This window comes from Stegodyphus dumicola, chromosome 2, assembly GCF_044657685.1.
Source record: "Stegodyphus dumicola isolate Sdum_Otavi_A_Nest chromosome 2, ASM4465768v1".
NCBI lineage: Eukaryota > Metazoa > Arthropoda > Arachnida > Araneae > Eresidae > Stegodyphus > Stegodyphus dumicola.
Genome location: NC_140769.1, coordinates 269,084,347 through 269,108,351, shown reverse-complemented (window position 1 = coordinate 269,108,351; position 24,005 = coordinate 269,084,347). Strand labels below are relative to the sequence as shown.

The following is a 24,005-nucleotide window of genomic DNA, read 5'->3' as shown; positions in this document are numbered from 1 at the left end:
TTATTAAAAAATTCAAGGGAATAATTCTTTTAATTAGACTTATCAGATTTTTTTGCCCTTTATTTCAGCAATACATATTCTAAAACTTATCTTTATTATTTCCTTAAGTACGCATCTCATGGAATCATAAATTTAGACACATTAATAATTAGATTTCTTCACAGTAACTTTCACAGGAGTTTATCAGTGAATAAATCTTTCATTTCAAATACATTTATAAATAATTTAATTATTATTTACGTATTTTGATTAAAGGCAGGTGCATGCTTTTTACAAGCATGTGCATAAGTACACATATTTCATATTTTTCATTTTCGGCGTACGCAAATCTTTAATGTCTGTGCATTAATTATATTTTTCCAGTAAAGCAATTTACAATATTTAGCATATACCCGAGGTTTTTACATAAAAAATATGTAAAAATATAATTTCAATGAAAATTACATGCATTATTTTTAATACCACTCATAGGTCAGTTTTCTTCAAAATTCCTCCTCGAAGGCATCTCTCCCTTTAGGCAGATATCCCTTGTATGCCTTACTCTATTTAATAAAAATTTAACCTGGCCTATACGCCTACAAATATTTTAACATGCATTATTTTATACTTACGTTTAGCTACGAAGTTTCAAACTTTTGACTTAAAACACGTTTTAGGGTACATTCATTATCAAATTCAAATTTTCTTGCAAATATGTTTTGGCAGAGCACTCAATACCTTTTATAGCGATTTTACGCAGTTTAATAATTATCTGATAGTATCATAAATAATAACTATACATTTTACATTTATATATTAACCGCATTGTCATCAGATCGCAATCTTGATTGCCTTACACTGCATAATATTGCTTCATTCGCTGAATTCGAAAATGTATCTGTCTTCTGTTCCAAATGAAGGATAAGTTAACTTATTCGCATATGTGTGTGTGTATATTTATAAATTTTGACAAGGACTGCAGCAATTATTGTAATTTTATATTTTAATTAACCCAAATAAATAAAACGCGTGAGCGCAAAGTGAATATTTTTCAGCTATGTAAAAATAAAATGATAAGTTTAAACAGGGTTCGTAGCTACATTTTAGTTAAAACAATAAGCACCTATAAGCACTTTTCAAGCACATTTTAAGAAAAAAAATAAGCACCTGTCTAATTACATTATACACAACTGCATAACCTTTAAAGAAAAATTAGATTTGTAATTTAAAATATGAGAAATTCAGTATTTATTAAGAGAGAATGAGAATTACTCAACCATGGAAAACAATTCCATTCTTTTTTTTTTTTTAAATAAAAAAAAGGTTTAATTTACAGAACTAGTTTACAATGAGAGAAAAAAAAACTATGCAGAACTAAATTATATAACAAGATTTAATGATGAAACTTCAGTTCAAAATAGAAAAAATAAATAATAATACATCATATTTACTATATTTGCTATTATATTTATTATACTTCTACTCATATTAATATTTAAATAGTTTAACTTGAATCCAAAATCAACCTTTTCTAAATTTTATTGTATAACCGTTTTTCTTAAAATTTTAAATTTCTGCCAAAATTAAAAAAAAAAAAAAAAAAAAAAATTGTCTTTAGACTCACATAACTATATTCAAGCACTCATCACTACAGACGCACATCAAAAGTACGCAAAATTATTTTAAAAAAACAAAGATTAACAGCTGGCAGCTCCTTGGAAAAAAATGTCTTAGACTCTAGTCTAGTCTGTGCGGCTATTGCCGAAATGTCGCGCGGCTGCGCAACTTGTCCGGCTCTTGATAATAAGCCCGAAGGGCACATGACGTTGCAATTTCTTGATAAATTTAGAGAGGTCAAAGGTGATTACAGGGGGCGACCGTGCGTAGCAAGGCCTTTGAATGGCGCGCGCGTCAAGAAATTCGCAAAGCAGGAGCCGTGAGGATCTGTGTGATATGTTTGTGTTGTATCAAAGAAGACACAGACAAAATCCAACAATTTCAATCATGACATCTGAATTAAAACACTTCATAATAATTAAACATACTCATACGTTATTACATAAATACTACGATAACGTGAAAAGAAACATACAAATTACAATTGAGAAATAAAATTATATACACTATATACAATACATACAAGAGCTGTGCATACCCTTCATGAAGATTTTACGTGGGGAAATTTAAGTCCCTGGCGAGGTGGGCCGCGAGTGGTCTTAACGAAGCATCTTCTTCAAGAATAACATAATCCAAAACATTAAGATCAGTCATGTGGTTACATTCTTGAGCCTTGTTAAAGAATTTGTTATTTGCATTATGCAGATACGTTTCGACGGATTCCATTTTCAGGTCACGGTGCAGGGTGTGATTAGAGACATAATAATGTGCATTAGTTATCATTCTAAGAACTTTATTTTGAATAATTTGTAACTTGTCTATCCCCTTCTTCTGAACAGTTGCCCAGGCCGAGAGGCATATGCAAAGATAGGTCGTATGATAGAATTATATATATGTCTTTTCCTCTTTAAATCTAATCTGGAAGTCGCAGACAGAAGCGGCGTGAGACTTCGTATGACTCCAAAAGTTTTGCCTCTAATACAGTTAATATGTTCTTTCCAGAGGAAATTTGAACAATATTTTAGTCCGAGTTAGGTAGCGCTTTTGACAACAGGCACTACAGTGTCAAAGAGCAACAGCTGTGTTGTCAAGGGATGATTCATTTTGTTTTTCTTAAAGATCAGTAGTTTGGACTTGTCTGCATTGATTGCTATTTTCCATTTGGCGCACCATTGTTCCAGCTTGGGCATAAATCTCTGAAGTTTCTTTACGGCAAAATTCGGTGACCCTGACTTGACAGCGAAAGCTGTGTTGTCTTAGAGGGGCGCCGGTATAAAATATATACCGGCTCTCAAAATTCAGAATTTCGCTCTAGATTTTTTTTAAGTCTCAATTTTGTGTTCTTAGGGTCCATAAGTTATAGTTTATGCAAAATTTTATCACAGTTTAAATTATTTTATATACCGCCTCTCAAAGGGTTAATGCAGAGAAAGGGGCGAAAAGCTATTTCTGGGAGTATGATTCATCATCTGACGTTTCATATAAGGAAGAAAAGTTGTTCATTTAGTTTCGGCTTTGGTACGAAGTAAAAATGTGCGTTCATTAAAAAAAAGCACTTAAACAAAAGTGCTTTAGAGAAAAAGTAAGCACCTATAAGGGCTTTTATATTTTATTTTCAAATATAAGGACCTATAAGTACTTGTAAGGACCGCTAAGAACCCTGTTACATTTACTGTAAAGAGTTAGTTATAAATTATTAAATTAGGCATAAGTTACAATAATACTTACATATTCAGCGAATTATTTAGTTTTTGGTAAGTTTTTCTATATAATTTACGAAGGAAGTCGTCCTTTTCTTCTACTATTCTTTGTTCATAATGTCCTATTTGTTCAACTAGGTTAGCTTCTTGCTGTAGTAGATCCGATTTCGTAGATTCGATCTAGAATGCGAAATAAATGTATTATATTAAATTACAAGTGCTAAGAGTTTGGAAATCAAATATATCTCCTCATACAAAACGTTCTTTCTGACCACTTTATTTCTGAGATATATATATATATATATATATATATATATATACATTTCCGATTTACTTCTGATTTACATATATATTTAATCAAATGCACGTATATTTCCCGCTTTTTATTTTATAACGATAACAAGACTTTCTCCGGAAACTCTCAAACATATCCATTTTCCCAAAACCGATTCAATAGTCTGGAAATGATATTTTGGGAAACTCCTAACGCTTTCGTGCCCACCAGCGGCCGAGCGGTAAAGTCGCTGAACACTGGTAGTTCGGTCCGAGGTTCGAATCCCGCTAACGGGCTGGCTGCATGGGCGTTTTCGTGGTTTTCCCCATGTGTAACGTGTATACGAGCCAGTTTCCCTTAGAAAGTCCTCCACGAAAGGCATCCCTTCTCTTAGGCAGATAGCCCTCGAGCCTTTGCCATCATCACACACACACACACACACACACACCTAACGCTTTCGCTACAGTGGATTGCGTTTCCTTGTCTTGTAAACAACTGATGGCGTTCCTGGCTACCGATTCAACTAAGTCATCTTGCAGAGACATCGTATACTCACTGCCACAAAGTAGTAAACGCGTGTTAATTGTTTTTAATCTCCTAACTACAAAAAGAATGCTGCACGTTGCTCCTTACTTCCTTAACTACAAAGCATCGTTTTCGACGTCATAGACTAAATTTGCATATTCCCAACTTTGTAAACGTTGTAATTGTCCTTTATAATCTCTTCTATTCCCTTTAGCTGAAAATGTTGTTGGTTATATGGTTATTTCATACCGAAGTCACAATATCCCCTAATTGTTTTGAGCAGTGAATGTGACTGCAAATGTTACTCCGTAGTAGAAAAGAACCTGAATCTCCGACACAGATGCATTTCCTGAATTCAATGCTAGTGTAGTTAGGTAGCGACTATTCTTAATATATTTTAGAGTATTTTATGGCAGATTCAGCATTTTATTATTATTTGCATTATTTACTTGTTGCTAATATATTCTATACGTAAGTGTTTTTTTAGGGGGGGGCACCAAAAAGGTATTTTGCCCCGGGCGCCAGTTATGCTCGCTACTTCACTGCATGGGATTATAATGTGTTTCTGAAGTGACCTGCGAAGTCATTTGCATTGGCCACCCCTGATTTCGAATATTAATAATCTTTCGACTTCTGGATGCCGAGAACCATCCATATGGCAAAAGCTTAGTCTAACATTTAATATAAAAATTTCTCATATTACAAAATATGTGACGTTTTTCTCTTCTTTCTGACACCAGTTACGACGTTTTCTTCCTACACGTTCGTACGGGGTTCGCAGGTTTTGAGTGGATAACGAAGACACTTGATGAAGTATCGAAACACACTTTATTTACCAGTATTGTCAGGACAGATCCAAAACACGTTTTACAGTCGTCGAAGATCTACTATAAACACGCTGACAGGATGAGCGCCACAGTCTTTAGGTTATCAGGCTATCACGGTGGAGATAGTTCCACGGGAAAGCACTACAGTACAGATCTCGACTCTGCTTGGTCGTTCTCGGAACTAAACGTACTCTCGAGACTCTCCACGCTACAACTCGCGATGCACTCGACGATACACAAGAGTGTAGCTCTCGACTCAGCACAGTCTAAGACAAAACTCGGCGATGCACTCGGCGCTAGACTTGGAGACATTCGCTCAATGACTGATTATCAGCTCCCTAGACGAGGCACACACACACTGACTGCGGACCAGCAGGGTTTATATAGCTTTCGGCTTGTGTTCGAGAACATTCTGGGCTAAACCGGTAAAAATTGGTTCTAGAAGGTTCTCCATCCGTCCATGGCCTATCGTCAATTTGTTGCAAAATGGGCGATTTCTCGCCAGATGTGGCAACCCTGCTTTCCCTTGCCATTTTATGGCAACCCTAAAACTGCTTTGCGGGGAAGCTGTCTTACCGCGCCTGTACATTTCGTAACAATATTAATTATTTTTACTGATACCTTATTATAAACTAGTTAATTATAACTGGCTTTCTATTACATTTATGAAAATGTATGTATACATATGTGTATGTACACTGCGCAAAAAAAAAGGGAGAACATTTCTATATCTCCCGTTCTACTAGGACGATTGAAAAAATTCAAACTCCGTTTTTCACCGAACTCAACTTTTAGGAGCTAAAATTTTGAGAGTTAATTTTTTAAAAACTACTTATGCAGTTTTTACAAAACTTGATAGTTTGGCGGAATTTGAGTCGTAGACTCGAAATATGGAAAACAATTGGTATGTTATTTCAGAAAAGTCCTATTTTGTGTCAAAACACCTATATTAAAACTATTCTGTATATAAATCTAAGCTCGGCAAATTCTGTTTCGCCCATCTCTTTCAAAGTTTGGGACATTGGGGAAAAAAACCTTTTCTTAATTTACATAATGAAAGTTGCTGTACGAATAAAATCTGACTTTGGCTTCAATGCTAAATCTGACTTTGGCTAATGCTATACTAAAAATATACTAAAAGGTGATACTAAAGATATACTAAAACTATAATAAAAGACCATATAGTAAAAATCTAATATTCACCTGAGTTTGTGTCATCTTCGCACACATGCGATATGCGTTGGCACACACTTTTCTGCTGTACAAGACGTCAAGATTCACCATGGTATCTTGAACACTATTAAGAGTTTAAAACACAGTGAATGGAAAATCATTATATTTTAGATTATATTCACTATTATTAAACATAATTATACAACATTCCTTTAACACAACTAACATACTTTGCATTTTCTTTATCAATAATACATTTGGAGATGATGAAGAGAAATTATCAGTTTGTGGTTTCCAAATAATTTGAATGAATTGGTAATAATCTGCCATTTCGCATGCATGGAAGATCAGACTAATCAGGTTGAATAAGAAGTAATAAAACGGGGCTGAAGATGGTGTTTCAGTGGCTTAATATCTGCTTCCCATAAACCACCAAAATTTAATGCGTCTTTTCAGTTCTGATTTTGCACCAACCATATTAGTACCGTTATCTAACATTATATTATATTTTCGACGTCTAGCAGCACATCTTTTCACAGGAACAAGTAATGAATCTATAGTTAAATCAGAGTCCACAAGTATTAAATATAAAACCTGGATAATCTCTTCCACCAGGTCAATTTCATATAAGTTGTTTACATACAAATGGTTTAACTAGAAACATATTAGACATTCCTGTACAATAGGGATGCACAACCTTTTTAGCAGAAGAGCCACTAACAGAAGCGACTTGGTTGCTGAGGACCAATAGCGCATGGAAAAAATATTTTCGGGGGGGGGGGAGGTGAATGCAATAATTCGCTTAATTTGCAATTCAGACATGTAACATATCGAATTTAAACTGATTTGGAGGCCGTTACATATGTACGTGAGCTAAGATGGATGGTGTTTCCCTTTTCCCTTACATGTGTTATTCGAGCCAAAACACACAGTTCAGCTTGGAAAAAAGATACAGTTTAGGCTTGTGCATGATAATTTAATAATAGTATAATAATAGTATACTAATGTTTTAATAAACATGTGTACAAGTTAGCTGTAGTTAAATACATTAGTGTGATAGTTGAGACTTAATTCTATCAACAATTTTTGATATATTTAGTTGAAAGTTAGTTGCTGATATTCTTAACACAGATTGCAAGTGCTGAACTGTCAGTTTATTTCTTAATTTTGACTTATTTGTGTTCATAAGAGAAAATGCTTGTTTACATATATAAGTACCACCTCTCTAATCCTCAATCTCTTCAAGTACTCCCAGATATGGACACCCATTCAACTCCGCCAGCTTCTCCTTCAGCTCTAGAATTATCCAAAAGCGCTCTCCGAATCTATGCTCTCAAGACCAGACACACCGACCTATTATTTGATATCCAACGTCTCCAAAGATCGGACACTCCAAATAAGGATTTGATGTTGAAACAACTTCAGGATGAGGGTGAGAAGATTTTATTTTCTTTACATTCCTTATGCACCAGACTCAACATTAATCTTTTTACATTACCTGCTACCGAGGAAGAATTCATTAGAGAATTCCAAAAATCTACCACAATATCTGAACCAGAAGCCAAAAATCCTAACACTAACTCACCCTCATCCTCTGACCTACCCAAAGACAGCACTAAGCCTGACAATAAGAAACGATGTAGACCTGTAGACAGTGAGGGCTTTGCAAATCCCCCCCAAACACTTGATTGCAAAGAAATTACTCAACACCAATGATAAATCTAACAACATTCCAATTACAAATTCCTACACAAACATTCAAAACGTTACAGAAAGTACAGATAATATAGCGCAGCAGCCGGCAGAAAATCCAACACCAAAAATTCAAACACCACCACCCATCTTCATTAAACCGCGTGCTGATTGGTTCTTTTTACTGAATCAGTTACGCAGACACGCACCGACTGTCCAATCCAAACAAGACATCGAATTTCTACGCCTCAACACCACTAACGAATCAGATTACAGGACAGTCGTTAGATTTCTTACTGACAACAACATTCAATTCAAGTCACATACACTAAAATCGGACAGACCACTCAAAGTGGTCATTAGGGGCTTACCCTCCAACACACCCATCAACGTTGTGCAGACTGCGGTGGAAGTGCTTGGCTACAAAATCCACAAAATATCGCAACTCAAGAAATTCAAAACCAAGATGCCCATGCCTTTATTCTACGTGCAGATCCATAATAGCCTAAAAGCTTCCGACATCTACTCTGTCACTGAGCTCCTTGGAACAGAAGTGGCAATGGAGCACTTCAAAGGTCAGAAAGGTCCCTCTCAATGCTGGCGTTGCCAGGGATTCTTCCACTCTTCTGAAGTATGCACACTACCCCAACGGTGTGTAAGATGCGCTGGTCCGCATCAAGCTAAAGACTGCAAAAAGCCCTTCGAAGAGCCGAATAAGTGTGCCAACTGTTCCGGGAGCCATGCAGCCAACTGGAGATACTGCCCAAGATTCCCAGGATCAAAGAATCGGCAGCCACCAAAACCAAGCACCAAGCCCAGTCAGACCGTTGACAACACTAACAAATTTAATCTACAACAGAACACTTTCCCAACACTGCCGGCTGCACACTTTCCCAGTGCAAATAATACTCGCCCCGGAGTTTCATACTCTGCTGCCCTTACGGGTATGCAACAGGCAGCACCTCAAACTATTCCAAACTTATCGGTCCCCTTAGGAGCAAATTCGACTCTAAATTGTACCGAAATTCTTATGGCTATTATCCAAATTTCTAACCAGCCTGGTATTGACCAGAGCAAATTACTTTTGGCATTCAAAAACGCCTTACCGCAGCTCAGAGTGACTCCATCTGGTGCTGACGCGGCCTACTACATCTTTGAGAGCTATGTCACTCTCCAATTCTCTGATTCCCACATCCATTAAAATTCAATACTTTGAAAGGGTTGAAAAATCTTAAACTATGCACCTGGAATGCTAATGGCATTCTTTCCAAATTTCATGAGTTTAGAGACTATGTAGAAGAGAAGGATTTTGATATCATTTTTGTCCAAGAGACCAAACTCCAGCCAGGGAGAGCTCCCAAGCTTGTAAATTATGCACTTTATAAAAATGACAGACAAGCTTCGAATACACGTGATGTTTATCATGGTGGCACTTGTATTTACATAAAAAACTCAATCCCGCATCGCAGAATTGACACTCCAAATATGAGCAAACTTGAAGCAACAATTATCGAAATTTTTATTCAAAATTCGCCATCCCTAGTCATGATCTCTGCCTATCTTCCACCAGGTGGAAATTTTCCTGTGGTCGATTTTAATAAACTGCTCAATTTTTCAAATAATCTTATCATAGCTGGTGATTTAAATTGTCACCACCAGCATTGGCGTTGTCATAGATCAAACCCTGCTGGTCGTGGCCTCCTAAAATGGGCTCAGTGCGCCCAAATTAAAATCATTGCGCCGGATTCCCCCACTAGATATGGTTCACGGGGTGCTCCCTCTTTTATTGACTTGGCACTCTTTAGAAACATCCCTTTTGGATATCAAGTGACTGTTGAAAATTGTTTATCATCAGATCACAACCCCGTAACCATCGACCTTAGCTGTACTATTTTTACTCAAAATTTTCCGGCACTCGTCTCTACAAATTGGGACAATTTTCGCTTTAAATTAAATTCTAAAAGCATACCCTCCCTCGAAATTAAATCCAGCCATGATATTGACAAGGCAGTAGATCAATTAACAAACACCCTAACTGATACTTATAAGGAAGTATCAAAACCCACCCTCAGACCCAATTTTCGTAAAATACCTCAAGAAATTAAACTCAAAATTAAAGAAAAGAATAAAGTACGGGGACTTTGGCAAAGAAATAGAAATCCTGGCTTAAAAATTCAACTCCGTACTCTCCAAAATGAGATCAAGGCATCATGTGACCAGTTCTTCCAATCACAGTACACAAAGTACATTCAGTCCTTAACGACCAATGATAACAGTCTTTGGCGCGCATCAGCCCGCCTACGCAAACACAAATCTAACATTCCGTCCTTAGCTACGGACGCAGCGGTGGCTCACACAGACGCTGAGAAATCCGAATTAATTGCGGATTCTCTTCAAACTCAATTTACACCACATAATGAAGGAACTTTTGCGAACAGCGCAAGTTCTTTCCCACAAGATGTTGAACGTTTCCTCTCCTCGCCCTTCGCGAGAGACATACACTATACATCCATGAGCGAGGTAAGTGAATACATTACCAAGCTCAAACCCAAAAAAGCCCGTAGTATGGACTCTATTTCTAATCGTATGATTAAAAATTTACCCACCAACTATCTATTTTTCCTAGTAATGCTTATAAATTTTATGATACAGCATTGCTATTTTCCTCAAAGCTGGAAATAAGCACTTATTGTGCCTATTCCAAAACCAGGCCAAAGCCTTTCTAACCCTCAAAATTATAGACCTATCAGCCTCCTATCCTCGTTATCTAAGATATACGAGTTTGTGTTACTTAAACGCCTGAATGATTTTCTCCGAAATCACAACGTTCTGATTGATGAACAATTTGGATTTCGAGTAAAACACTGCACCACGCACCAGCTGCTGAGGACAGTGGAGTTCATTCACGAAGGGTTTCGTAACAAAATGCTTACTGGCGCTTTATTTCTTGACATAGCCAAAGCATTTGATAGGACTTGGCATATAGGAATTATTATCAAGCTCATACGACTTGACGTTTCGGCCCATTTAATTCACATAATTAATTCGTACCTCACTAATAGATCTTTTTCTGCACGAGTTAATTCTTTCATTTCGGCACCCCGTCCTATACTCAGCGGCGTCCCCCAAGGGTCACTTTTAGGCCCAATTTTGTTCAACATTTTTATAAATGACATACCAAAATCACCTAGTATCACTCTTGCACTTTATGCAGATGATACGGCCATCCTAGCTCAACACAAACGCCTTGAAAACTTGGTCCAAACCATTCAGAGTTATCTCTCTAGCCTTGAGCACTGGCTCATCACTTGGAAAATCAAAATTAATGTTGCTAAATGTGCTGCTATGATATTCAAACGTAGCCCCCTCCCGTACCCTTCCATTAATATTAAATTCTTTGACGACTATGTTCCCTGGTCAAACTCTTACAAGTACCTAGGAGTTGTACTTGATTCAAAATTAACCTGGCGCCTTCACATTGAAAGTGTTCTCAATAAAGCGAAAGAGGTGCTAGAGCCCAACTTTACCCATTTTTAGCTCGAAAGAGCCAACTGTCAATTAAAAACAAAATTCTTCTCTATACATCAATTATAAGACCTGTCTTCATGTATGCATGTACAATCTGGGGTACTGCTGCAAAAACTCATGTCAAAAAACTTCAATCTTTTCAAAGTAAGACCCTACGTATGGCCCTGAATGCAGCCTGGTACGTCCGTACAGATGTGATTCATTCGGACCTAAATATTAAACCTGTAGATTACCATATTAAAAAGCTTAGTCAAAATTTATTCCTCAAAATTGAACAGATTGATAACCGAGCACTTCAGCGGATTCCAGCATACGATCCTGCTATTCGCAGCTCACAGGAGAGACCGAGAGCCGTGATTGGCCGAGAGTTTGGCATCTATCCGCCATCCAAAAGGGCAAGACACGCCCTCTCAACTTCAGTTCCAGCCCCCGCGCCACGAAGGAAGGACGTCTCTTCAGCGAGCTGCCATATAATTGCTTATTCAATCCTCTGCTACTACTATCAAGATCTTCAAGCAAAGTTATCAATCTGTTTACTTAAGAATCACATCTCCCGCAGATTTTAAATCTGCCTAAGAATATTTTCATCGCGATCTCAGTAATTATTTGCACTCTCCAACACAAGCCACATGCCAATGAGCCTATTAATCGTAAACTCTTTCCTATCCTCTTTTTGCTTTAGTATTTGTACTGTGTATAAAAATTATAAAAAACCAAAAAAAGTATAAAATATAAAATACAAAAAAATTTTAAAAACCTAAAAACTTATAAAAAAATTATGAAACTTAAGTTTTTATTTCTCATCTCTATCCCTAAACTTTCTCGAGCCTGTGGCTCCCTCTAGTGTGCATCAAGTAAATCAATTATGCCAAATTTTTCCTATTTCTGCTCGCTTTTAGTAATTCTGATGTGGAGGTAGATGGTTTTGAACCATAGGAACTCCGAAATTTTTAAATCATTGGCAAGTACCACCAAACATGGTAGCAAATCTGCTTGCATTATCTTTTAAGCGCAAAAATTCGGCAGGTACAGTTCTATAGTCCAGAATATCTAAATCACGGAATCTGGATTTGCATAAGTTTGTAAATCGATAAGTTTCTATTTCAACATCTTCTGGAGCTTCTTCGACTACAACAGAAAATGGATCCCAGAACAGTTTAATTTAAACTTATGCAACTCAAAATCTGAAAATCGCTTTTCAAAAGAAATTAACAGCCTCTTTATTTGATCTGAATAATCCAATTGTTTATCAGAAAAAAGTTTCTTTGAGTTTCTTCAAGTAAAGAAAATTGGCAAAATTTTGACAGCCAAGCTGCTTTGAGAACAGCTTGAGTTTCAGTTTGAAAGCAGATACTGCATTGGCCAGGTGATTGATGATTTGCTTTTTTTCTCCATCAATTTTTTTTAAGTCATTCAGATGCGCTGTCACATCAACTAAAAATGATAAGTCACACTTGAAAGATGGTTCCTTTAACATCCTAGTTTGCTTGCCATTTTCTTCAAGGAATGGTATTATTTTATCAGTTAAATCAGCAAACTTTTTCAAAGCCTCTCCATGGGTCAACCATCGTACTTCAGAGTAATATATGAAATCACTATGTGGTTCATCTGTGTTCTATTATTTCCATAAATTGCCTGTAGTTTAAACCGCGTGAGCAAATAAAATTGATTGTATCGCTCACTACTTTCATTAGGCGGTCAAATCCTAGTTCTTTCGCACATAGCTTTTCTTGGTGTATGATACAATGATACTCAAGCAACTCTTTTCTTCTATCATCCAAATGGTTTCTCAGTAGAGTCACCATGCCATTCTGAATTCCAATGATATCTGGTGCTCCATCAATAGTGATACTAACAAGTTGGTTAAGATCAAAATTATGTGCGGAACACAAATTTAAAACTGACGATAAAATTCCAGTTCAAGTTGTTCGCCCCTTCATTGAACTCATTCCATCAAGTTCTTCAGTTACGTCAAAATTTTGAAAAATTCCTCTGACAAACAAAAGAAGCTGAGCTGTTGAAGTAACATCTGTTGACTCATCAGCTGCTAGAGAAAAGTACTTAAAATTAGCATTCTGTAACATCATCAGATAAACTTTGAATTCTTTGAATTGCATTCTGCCGAGACTCACATTTTTAAATTTCTGCCGTAGCATCAGAGCATACTTTCTCGGAAGCCAACAATATACATTCTTTTGCAAAATCGCCATCAGTAGATGGGCGGCCACAATTAACAATTAAGGCTACAATTCAAAAACTAACTTCAAAAAACTTATCTAACTGCGAAGATGCCTTTGTAAATACATTCTTTCGAGCAACGAGAGAACGGCGAAGGGATTCTATTTTACAATTTCGATTCTCTCCCTTAAGCTTTGAAAATGCCGAGTGTTTCGTGTCGTAGTGTCTCTTAATGTTGTACTCCGTGCAGACATTAATCGTAAAATTACATATCAAGCGTTTAATTCTATTATTTGCTATACAAAAAAGTATTTCGAAGTCCAGGCTTCCGAAAATTTGCTGTTATCGTTCGCTAAGTTTCTTTTCGTTTTGGCATCATGACAACTATTAAAACAGCATGGAACAAAAATTGCAAAACTCTATGTTGGTTATATTTTCAAAGAGTAACAAGAAACAAAAGTAAAGCAACAAACAAAGAGTAACATTTAAACAAAAGAGTGGAATATTCAAAACATGAAACTTCTTAATGCTCTCGAAAGGAAAAATAAACACACACGTGATAAAACAATGTATAGTGAGGAAACCAAAAGGTTCAAGTTCAGTGGCGTAGCTAGGATTCCAGCGCCCGGGGGCAACTGAAGAATTTGCGCCCCTTTATGTGTGTCATAAATGGAAAACATTTCATTAAAAAATTTCGTAGCATTAATTTGGCGCCGCCTGGATGCTGCGCCCGGGGACAGATGTCCCTCCTTGCCCCACCCTAGTTACGCCACTGTTCAAGTTCATGGAACTCATTCCATCAAGTTCTTCAGTTAAGGAATCCATCAAGTTCTTCAGTTATGAAAATCATCCGAGTCCTGACTGAAGAACATAAAGCTGCTTAGTGAGAGATTCGAAAGAATAATATCAAATTCTTGAGAATTCAGGGTATGAGTATCACGTGACCGGTACCAGCCAATACGGTTGGTTCCGCATTGGTTGTCCTGGTGAGTTAAATTATTTACACTTTGCACAAATAACATTAAAAGTCTTTGCCTTTCCAGACACTAAGTCCACATTCTTAGTAGTAAACACAGACACAAATTCACACACACGAAATAAATCTTGGTTAAATGCTTGGATAAATACTGGGATTAAATGCTTGATTAAATACTTGAAGAAAATGAGCTAAATTGGATAAAACTATATACATATTTACAGTTACCACTTTACATTGTGGTGAATTGACCTAGGTCTTTTCACCACACTTTCCACAGTGGGATCCTAGTTCGTAAGTTCTCTCAAAGTATTGACTGACGAATTCTCAATTTTCTCAAAACACTTGTGAGCATCCATTAGGATCTACTCCGGTATTGGTTTAATTTTTAAATCTTCATAAATGATCGTACTTCTAACATACCAAAGCGCATTAACCATCGATCTTAGTATTTTATTTTGCAGGAGGTTAATTATCCTTCGTTCAGTCTTTAACGTCGTGGCCCAGGCCGAGGCTGATTAAAGCAAAATTGATCTAATAAGTGCTGAATACAGAGTACATTTAATTTTAAAGGTTAAGTTTAGATTTCCGTCCTATGAGATTATAGAGGGACATGTAAGCTCTATTTGATTTGTTAACTTGGTTAATTACACGGTCTTTAAAGCTAAGTCTTTCATCAAGAATTACTCCGAGATCTTTAGTAGACGAAGACACTGGGATGATATCATTTTTATGTCAATTTTTATGTCACTATTTGTTCTCTCATTTTTCCTGTAACGAAGATTCCGAATCGCAGCAAATATATTTCTCTTCCACTTTACTAGCGCATGCGTACAAAAACATTCGTGCTACGTCATACGATAGTCTCCTCTTTCTTAATATTTTACAGGTGTTGGTCCTATGTCGGGAACTTGGCTCAGTCCAAATCTGATTTAGAAAGATAGAGTAGAATGAGTAATGAAGGGGGAAGTGATGAATTTTTTTTAGCTCGCAACCCCTTCCAGAGACAATGGATATGTAGAATCGCAACAGAAATTTGAAAAGGTCTCGGTGGGCCGCTCGCACATATCGCTTGAGGGCCACAGGTTATCCATCCGTAATGTACAACCTTTCAAGTTATATTTCGACCATTCGTAACCCAAAATTTAATGGAACCTGATGTAATGAGACGTGTGCACCGAGATGGGTAATATTGCAAATTTAAACTATTAAATACATGTTATTTTGGCATTAAATAAGGAAATGTTTTATCGAATTTAAGATTACTATTTGTAGGTTTGCCTCCTACTCTCAGAACAGAATACTTGTCTAGAACTGGATAAAATTTTAACTTTTGTTAAAGGAAGACAATTCTTATTTTTAGAGGAGAATATACTAATGTTGTTTCCTTCACAATATTTAACTGAGACAGTGATGTATATCAGGACTGCAGATGTCAGCATTTGCATGGCGTGTTTAATTACTCATTGATAAGTAGTGTACAGTGTGTGACAGAATTTTTTTCCTGGTTACAGATATTTAAAGGCACAAAATATGACACATAGAACAATTCTTTTTATCTTGAATTGAATGTAACATATTTACGTTTTGATGTATATACTTACTGTTACTTTATTTATTAGATTACAGTGTTCGTTATGACTTTGCTGTTGCCAAGCAGTCAGAATGAGAAATATGTGCCCTTCTCACAGATGAGGCCGCGTATCATTTGAAGAGTGGCGCCAACTGACGCAATAATAGAATCCGCACGCTGTGTTTGAGGGCGTCAGAGAAAACCCTGAGCAGAATATGTGGTGCGGTCTTCCGCAGAATAAAATCATAGTACCTTTTTTCTTCAGTGGAAAGACGATCATAGGCAATACCTAGCTTGATATGTTGCGTTTAATTGTTGCGACACAGAGTAACAACAATCCTGACTTAATTTTCCAACAAGATGGTGATCCACTTCATTAAATGTCCGTTCCTATTTGAATAAACATTTCCGAGAAGATGGATCGGGCGTGATGGTTCCATAAACTGGCCTCCATGATCACCTGAATTTACACCACTATAGTTTTTCCTTTGGGTTTTTCTCAAGGACCAAGTTTACCAAACCCCAGTGAATGGTTTCGCAGCTTTATAGCTCAGATTAACTGAAGTCACAACATCCATACCTCACGTAATGTTTCCTTTACATGAATGCAACTGGAATATCGCCTGGAAAACCTTCTAGCAATGTAAGAATCAGAGAAGAAATTTTTTAATTGTGCACACATAAACTTAAATATGTTACATGCAATTTAAGATAACATGTATTTACTTATGTGTACATATTATGCCTTAAGAATATTTGGAATAAGAGAAAGAATTCTGGAACACCTTCTATATTAAAACCAAACAATACATATTTTAAGTTCTTGTCAAGTAATGCTCATAAGAATTATGTTTTCACACACATGTGTGACTTTTATTTAGCCTTAAAATTTTACCTTTTCCGCAACTTAAATCCTATTTTCCCCCACATTCAAATTTTTAATGATTTATGTTGCTATAATTTTTAATTTTTTTAACCATTTCTTTCACGACGTATTTTTTAAAGAACTCAGATAATTTCAATAAGATATACAGCAAAATAAATAAACATTAAAAGGAAATGTAACAGTCAGTAAAGTTTACATTTACTGCAAAGAGTCAGATATAAATTAATAAATTAGGCATAAGTTACAATAACACTTATGCCTAATTACAATAATACTTACAGATGCAGCGAATTCTTTTTTCTTAGGCAAGTTCTTTTATATAATTTACGAAGGAACTTGTCCTTTGCCTCTTTTATTCTTTGTTCATAACATCTTATTTCTTCAACTAGGCAAGCTTCTTCTTGTAACAGATCAGATTTCGAAGATTTGATCTAGAATATGAGATAAACATATTACATTAAATTACAAGTGCCTAAGAGTTTGGAAATGGTTGGCGAAGAAACAAAAATTGGCAATTGTGTGTACCGAATTCCATGCACTGTATACAGCGTTCGTACACAATTCTGCTTATCGAAATTAAGTACTTTTAAGGAAAACTAATGAACAAAATTAAGAACTTATCAGCAAAAGGAATTGAATAAACCAAAGCAATTACCCAAACCGCAAATTTCGCTTTTGAAATGCCTTTTAAGAATAAAATAAATCTTGGATAGATCTTTATTTTAAGAATAAAAAAAAACAAAATCTGAAATGTTTCAGATTTTAAATTACGTCCAAAAGGGCGTTTTTTAACATTTTGTGTGTTACCTTTCTTTATTAAATATCATGTTCCTCGCACTTAAACCATATGATCCAGTGCAACAGCAATATCGCAAAATAGTTTTAAAACGAGCCTATCTTTAGAATTTCCGATACAGAGACTCACGCGCTCGAGATAAAAAATGCTTTTTCTGCACAACGTTGCCATTGCTCGCTTTGAAATCCTTGAGTTTGTTAATCAAAAATTCGTCAAAGTTTTAAAAAATAGGAAATCGATCATAAAACAAATTTCAAATTTCAAATTTGGTCTTCCACATGCTCATATTCGTTGGAGGATTACGTTATTCAAAATTCGATGATTCTATGTACCGTTGTTTTATCACAATACGAGAAATATACATACATTTATGCAGATTTTTCATTATTTAATTTCTTCAAATATAATGCAGGACTAACATTTTGTGGCAACAGTTTGAAAAGTGAACCGACATTTATGAGTCCGAAGCAAAATGCGAAAACGAAACTAACAGTCCTTCGGGATTCAAATCCCTTTGGACTAAAATAAAGTAAGATATATTATTAAAATTGCTTTAATACTTAACTATAAAACAAACTTTATACGAGAATAAAATCAACTTTGTAAAATTTATCAATAAATCAAGTTATTAGCATTATATTATAAAATTCCTTCAAAATGTATACTTATATAATTTATATTTCATGCTTATAGTAGCACCAAATACTTTATAGAAGATAACATGACGTTTAAGTTTTACTAACAATTTTATAGCGATTCTCTTCCTATCCCTTATTTCGTCACGTAATCACTCAGCCCAAAGGTTTATGCAAATCTTACGTTACGCGGCATACATGAAAATGAGAAATAAAATTTGAATCCGCATGATTTGTAACAGATGCTTGTCTGTTGCCACTGCTGCTGTTTCCTAAGGGAGAGCGAGAGAGAGAGAAAAACGCACACTTATTTAGAATAGATATGAAACCCTAAGATTGTCAGGAATGGTAGCGTTGAAAGTTAAATGCGCTTTGTCTGTCGGGCCGAGTCAGTATCGTAGCTTTGTGTAGAGCTGCTGGTATACAGTATTTCATATAAAGTTCCAATAAGCAGCTGAAGCACCAGAGGTGATGAGTTGTTTTACCCCAAAATTATCTTCTGTACGCACAGCAAAATTGAATGGAATCATTAAGCAACGTACGAGAAATTAGCAAAAGCTAAAGAAATTTCATCTGTGTGGCATATTTTCACAGAAGTTTTGTAGAAGAGATATATTTGTATCCAGTTGATCCTTCGTTGCTTGAGGATGATGAAGTTGAAAGATTTGTATCTCGAAAGACAGCAATTAATAAAACATAAATTAAAATTTTTGAGCAGAATTAAAACCGTTGTCTAACAAGTGGTTCTCCTCGAGATCTAAAACACTTAAGTATGCTCAGACATTGATGAAATAAACTATGATTTCCCCAACAATTAGCAAGGAATTATTACGGAAGCTCGCCTTATCAGAAACGTGTTAACTGCAGCATAGTACTATGAGATGTTGCAAAATATGTGAAGAAACTGCATAAAAATGATTTGATTTGCTTAGGGATGCGGAAGTATATTGAAGGACACCCGCATATCAGAAAATTGGGTAAATCTCCTATCCAAATAAGAATAGGAAAGTTTACTTTAACCAGTCCATAACTTCCCAGATTTTGAATTTCTTCTCCAATTGGAAAAGCCGTACGTCGACAGCGATTTTCCTTCTTGAAAGATGTTTCTTTAGTTACGCAAGTCATTCAATGACTGAATAAATGTAGTATTCCACAAAGAATAGCAAATCTAACACATTGGGTAACAAATGTTGTAAAACAAGAGGATCACACAGAAGGAATGCAAGCATTATTTGCAAGAAGTCATATTTCATAGAGCAAACGGCAGCAAGTAGCTCACGAGGCGCACTTAGAGTGTCGAAGAGCCGCACCAGCCATGCCTGATATATACGTTCAACTGCAATCTTGCTCTAGGCGGCCAGCTATGCTCGCGTTAGGTTCCCCCCCCCAGCAATTCCGACGAGAGTGATTGTACTAACAGGCACCCTGCTGGGTTTCGTTTTTTCAAATTTCACTTCTGCTGCACATAACAGCTGTGTCGCCAAAAATGTATGTTTTGTTCGCATTTTTAATACTAATACTGAATTAGGCAAAAGAGCAGAAATACTTTCAATATATATTGAAAATAAAAATTCAATTTATTTTTTCATCCAATATCTGACAAGGAGAATAAAAATAATTGAATAATAAGTCTTTAGACGCTCTTCAATTAAAATCTGGTTTGACAGTTTCAAGCCAATATATAAAGCCACAGTGATTATCCAAACTTCCTTTTCTGTTTTAGAGTCGAATATCGGCAATAAAATTTTAATTATATTATGCCTCTTAAGATTTAATGAAGATTTAATCAAATGCAGTAAAAACTCGTGCTCAACAGAGACGTCTAAAAGAAAGGGGAAATCTAGTCTCTACCAGTTGTGTTAAATTCTGAAACTGGACTTGCCAACAAAGAGACACTGAATGAAAATGAAAGTGTGCCTCCTGCTAAATATGTTCTGAGTTAGAAGAGTTAGAGTTATTGAAGCCACTTTGTGAAGAAGCTAAAATAAAATCCTGTAAAGGTACGAGGTACATGTTGAAAGGCCAAATGCTCTTTTTCAAAAAACAAGATCGTGATGGAACAGGAAGTTCCAGCACGATTGATTATTGTTCCTGAGAAATAACGGAAATAGTTGATGACTATTTGTCATGAAGAAAGAATGAAGAAATAGCAGTTCATCTAGCTGCAACAAAGACCAAAGATGCATTATTCAAAACTTTTTCAAATGGTCAAAATGTTACAAAGATATCACGAATTTTGTTAAAACTTGTGACAAATGTCAACGAATTGGAAATCCAAAAGATGAAAAGAAAGAGCCATTGAAAATTGTCCATGTTAACCACAGAAATATTTTCAAAAATAAATGTTGATGCTTGCGAGCCATTGCTCGTGACACCTTTAGGAAAATTCTTCCGAGCCCTTATGTCTAGAGCAATACAGGCCATCTCCTGTTACCAAGAGCGTAAGAACATATGCGTTCAACAGTGTCAGGAAGTCATAAAAGAACTTTCCCACAAGATATATTTTTAATGGGTACCTTGACACTGCGGTATTTATGGGAATGAGATGGCTGATATGCTTGCGGTAAAGGGGGCTACGGTTCTCCAAAAGCCAAAAACAAGTGCAAGCCTCCATTCTATTAAGCTTCTGACATCGCTAATATGTCAAGACTTTTATATACATTTTGCCCCTCGGGCTTGTGAGGGGAAGCCTTGGAGTGTTCTCTCAACAAACTCAGCTTTTGTTTCCGACCACCCGCGAACAGTTGCGATTTCATCTTTTAGACTATTGACGGGACATGACTGTCTACAGAATCATTTGTTTCGCACTGGACTAGGTGATTTTCAGTTATGTGTTTTATGTACCAGTGGATGGTCAATGACGACGGAGCATTTGGACGAGTGTGAAGCCTAAGAATATGTATTGTTAAGAAGGAAAGCTTCGCCGCAGCAGGAGTGGCTCCCTTCGAACGAAAAGGGACACAACTGCGCATGCGTGAAATATCTGTCGCCCAAAAGCGAGCAGCTGATGTCAAAGTTCGAACAGGTTCGACGGTCACTTTTATAAAGAGTTTAAAGCTGTGTGACTCCATTTTTTTCCCGTACATATTGACAGATATAAAATTAGACATCAAACTGCGATATGGATAATACAAGTTCAACTAGTAAAACAAAAAAGCACGAAAATTCGAGTTTAAATTATCGCGAAAAGTCAAAGAACGATTCATCTTAACCCGTGTTCCTCAGTTTCCTGTACACGTGGCGGAGATGGAAAAATCTCGGCCAGGTATATCACAAAGGGAGGGAAATTCTCGCCAACGCGTTCCGTCGCCAAATCCCTTGGCGAACTGTCCCTCTTCTTTCTAGCGGCGTAGAAGACAAACTGGTTTACATTACGTCTATGGAGCCTTTCCTTCTTTACATAGACTTTCTTTGGTGAAGCACTGACAAATTTTTCTTGTAGATTTCAGTGCTATTGGTAAGCAAGGAGTTTAATGGCCTAACGGCCAATATAACTGGCATTTGAAAAATAAAATAAAAGATGTTTAGAATTTGATCCGGACTGGGATAAAAATCTCATCTCAGGCTTTATTTGCTCTTTTAATCGCTATTCACGACAGTACAGGTTTCTCGTCAGCAGAATTAATTCACGGCAGAAACACTTAAGGACTTTAATTATGCTATTGTATGAACATTTACCTGGTAAAAGAACAAGAAGAAAATAGTGCAGTGGACTATGTTTTCTTGAACTAATGAATCGAATGATGAGATGTCAAGGACTCGCTGTCCAGCATATGGAAGAAGCCAAAGAAAGGCTAAAACTTTGGTCGCAAAACGCTAGAACATTAATTTCAAGAAGTGGCATAGTTATACGGCATGTATGAATTTGTGTGTAATATATGCACACAACTTCTACGCTAAACAAAACTAAAGGGCTTGCAGCAAGAGGGGGGCCCAGCTCCGCTTTGGTAAATTTTGTGTGCATTTTTTTTTTTTTTTGGTTAAAAAACAGTCGTTCTTTGCATTGGAGTAGCCGCAAGAAATCATTTTTATACCACTTGTAATGAGGATAAATGTTTAGAATATAAGTTGCAAAGTGAGTTTTTGAAAATTTTTTTTGCAAATTTCCGTAAATTTAAAAATATGGAGATGCGCCCTTCCTGCTGCAAGCCCTTCAATTCTGCTAAGCCTAGATTACAATATATGTTATCGTCCAAAAGCGGCCGAGCGGTAACGTCGCTGAACACTGGTGGTTCGGTCCGAGGTTCGAATTCCGCGAACAGGCTGGCTGCTTGGGTGCTTTCGTGGTTTTCCCCATGTGTAACGTGTATACGAGCCAGTTTCCCTTAAAAAGTCCTCCAGGAAGGCATCCCTCCCTTAAGGCAGATAGCCCTCGAGTGCTTTGCCGTAATCTAATAAACCAACCAACAATATATGTTACAATTATTACAATTTATCAATATCTACTTCGCATTTTTTCTGATTACATACTTTGTTGTTTTGTGCTTATGGAAATAAACTATGTATTAGTTTTAAAGCTGCCTTGAATTACATACTAGTTTATGTTAGCAGCAAAATCTGTCTCCGACAAATTCGTTAATTACACGAAATGCTTCTATCTATTCATTGTTAAAAAATCTGATGTAGACGCCAGATGACTTAATTGTACAGCCTATTAAATTATATAATTATTTGCTGCACTTCTTTCAAACTTCTTTCCTCCAATTTTTCGAACTAAATTAACCGATTCCTGAAAGCAAGTTGAAAGTTACATCAAAAACTGCAAATTTTGGAATTAATTATCCCGGTCAGTTTTTGGTGTGTGGGAGTCAAACTTCTTATTTTATTTTTCGCAACTAGTATAAATCTTTCCCAAATATAATTGTATGAACCGGGAAATGGCATTAAATTTCATTATTTGTCGAAAATTAACTTTCGTTTTAAACTTTGCCAAAACATGAATATTTTCGTTATTTAAAACATTTCTGTAATTGAAAGTAAAAGTCTGCGATTAACGATTGCGAAAATAAAAAGCCCGGCAAATATATATATATATAAATGCTTAATACTGCCGATTGAAATAAAAGTGCACAACTAGATGTTATAGCAGTCCCATATACAAAACTTCAACGTTCTACGGCTAATTGTTTTCGAGTTATGCGAGGCACGTTTATACATAAATACGTACGTACAGGTGTCATGGAAAAAAAAAAAAAAAAAAAAAAAAAACTTCTGAATTTTTTTTTTAATCCGTTTTTGAGAAAAAACTCCTTTACTTTGTCCGTACAGAAGTACAGGAAAAAAAAAAAAATCCAAATGGAATCGGAAACGTTCAAAATGAATATTTCCGTTAACATATGATACCGTAATTAATCAAACAGCAAAGCAAGAAGTTATTACAATGTACGAGTACTTTGGAAATACTTTTTTTATTTCTTGTAAATTTTTATGAAAATTGCTACTCTTATTTCAGGAATGGGCAAAACGTTTCCCGTCGCGGGCCAAAAATCGAAAAAAAAAGTTCGGTGGGCCAAGAAAAGTTTTTCTAAAATTTTAAATACAATATACAAGTATTACAATTTAAATATGTTAACGAGATGAATGAAACTGTGATTTCATTTTTAAAAGTTCTTTATATTGATGTTCTAAGCGAGATGTACTGATTCT

At 36.0% G+C, this 24,005-nt stretch overlaps 1 protein-coding gene across 1 annotated transcript in view; it reads right to left on the bottom strand.

The window, feature by feature from the left end:
• Positions 1–24,005, bottom strand: part of LOC146998972 (uncharacterized) — a 56,443-nt gene that overhangs the window by 24,759 nt on the left and 7,679 nt on the right. The window contains exons 2-4 of the mRNA XM_085812131.1: positions 17,208–17,359; positions 6,126–6,219; positions 3,325–3,476 (exon numbers count right to left, since the gene is read on the bottom strand). Coding sequence (XP_085668257.1) covers positions 3,325–3,476; positions 6,126–6,219; positions 17,208–17,359 — 398 coding nt within the window. The remainder of the gene's footprint in view (positions 1–3,324; positions 3,477–6,125; positions 6,220–17,207; positions 17,360–24,005) is intronic.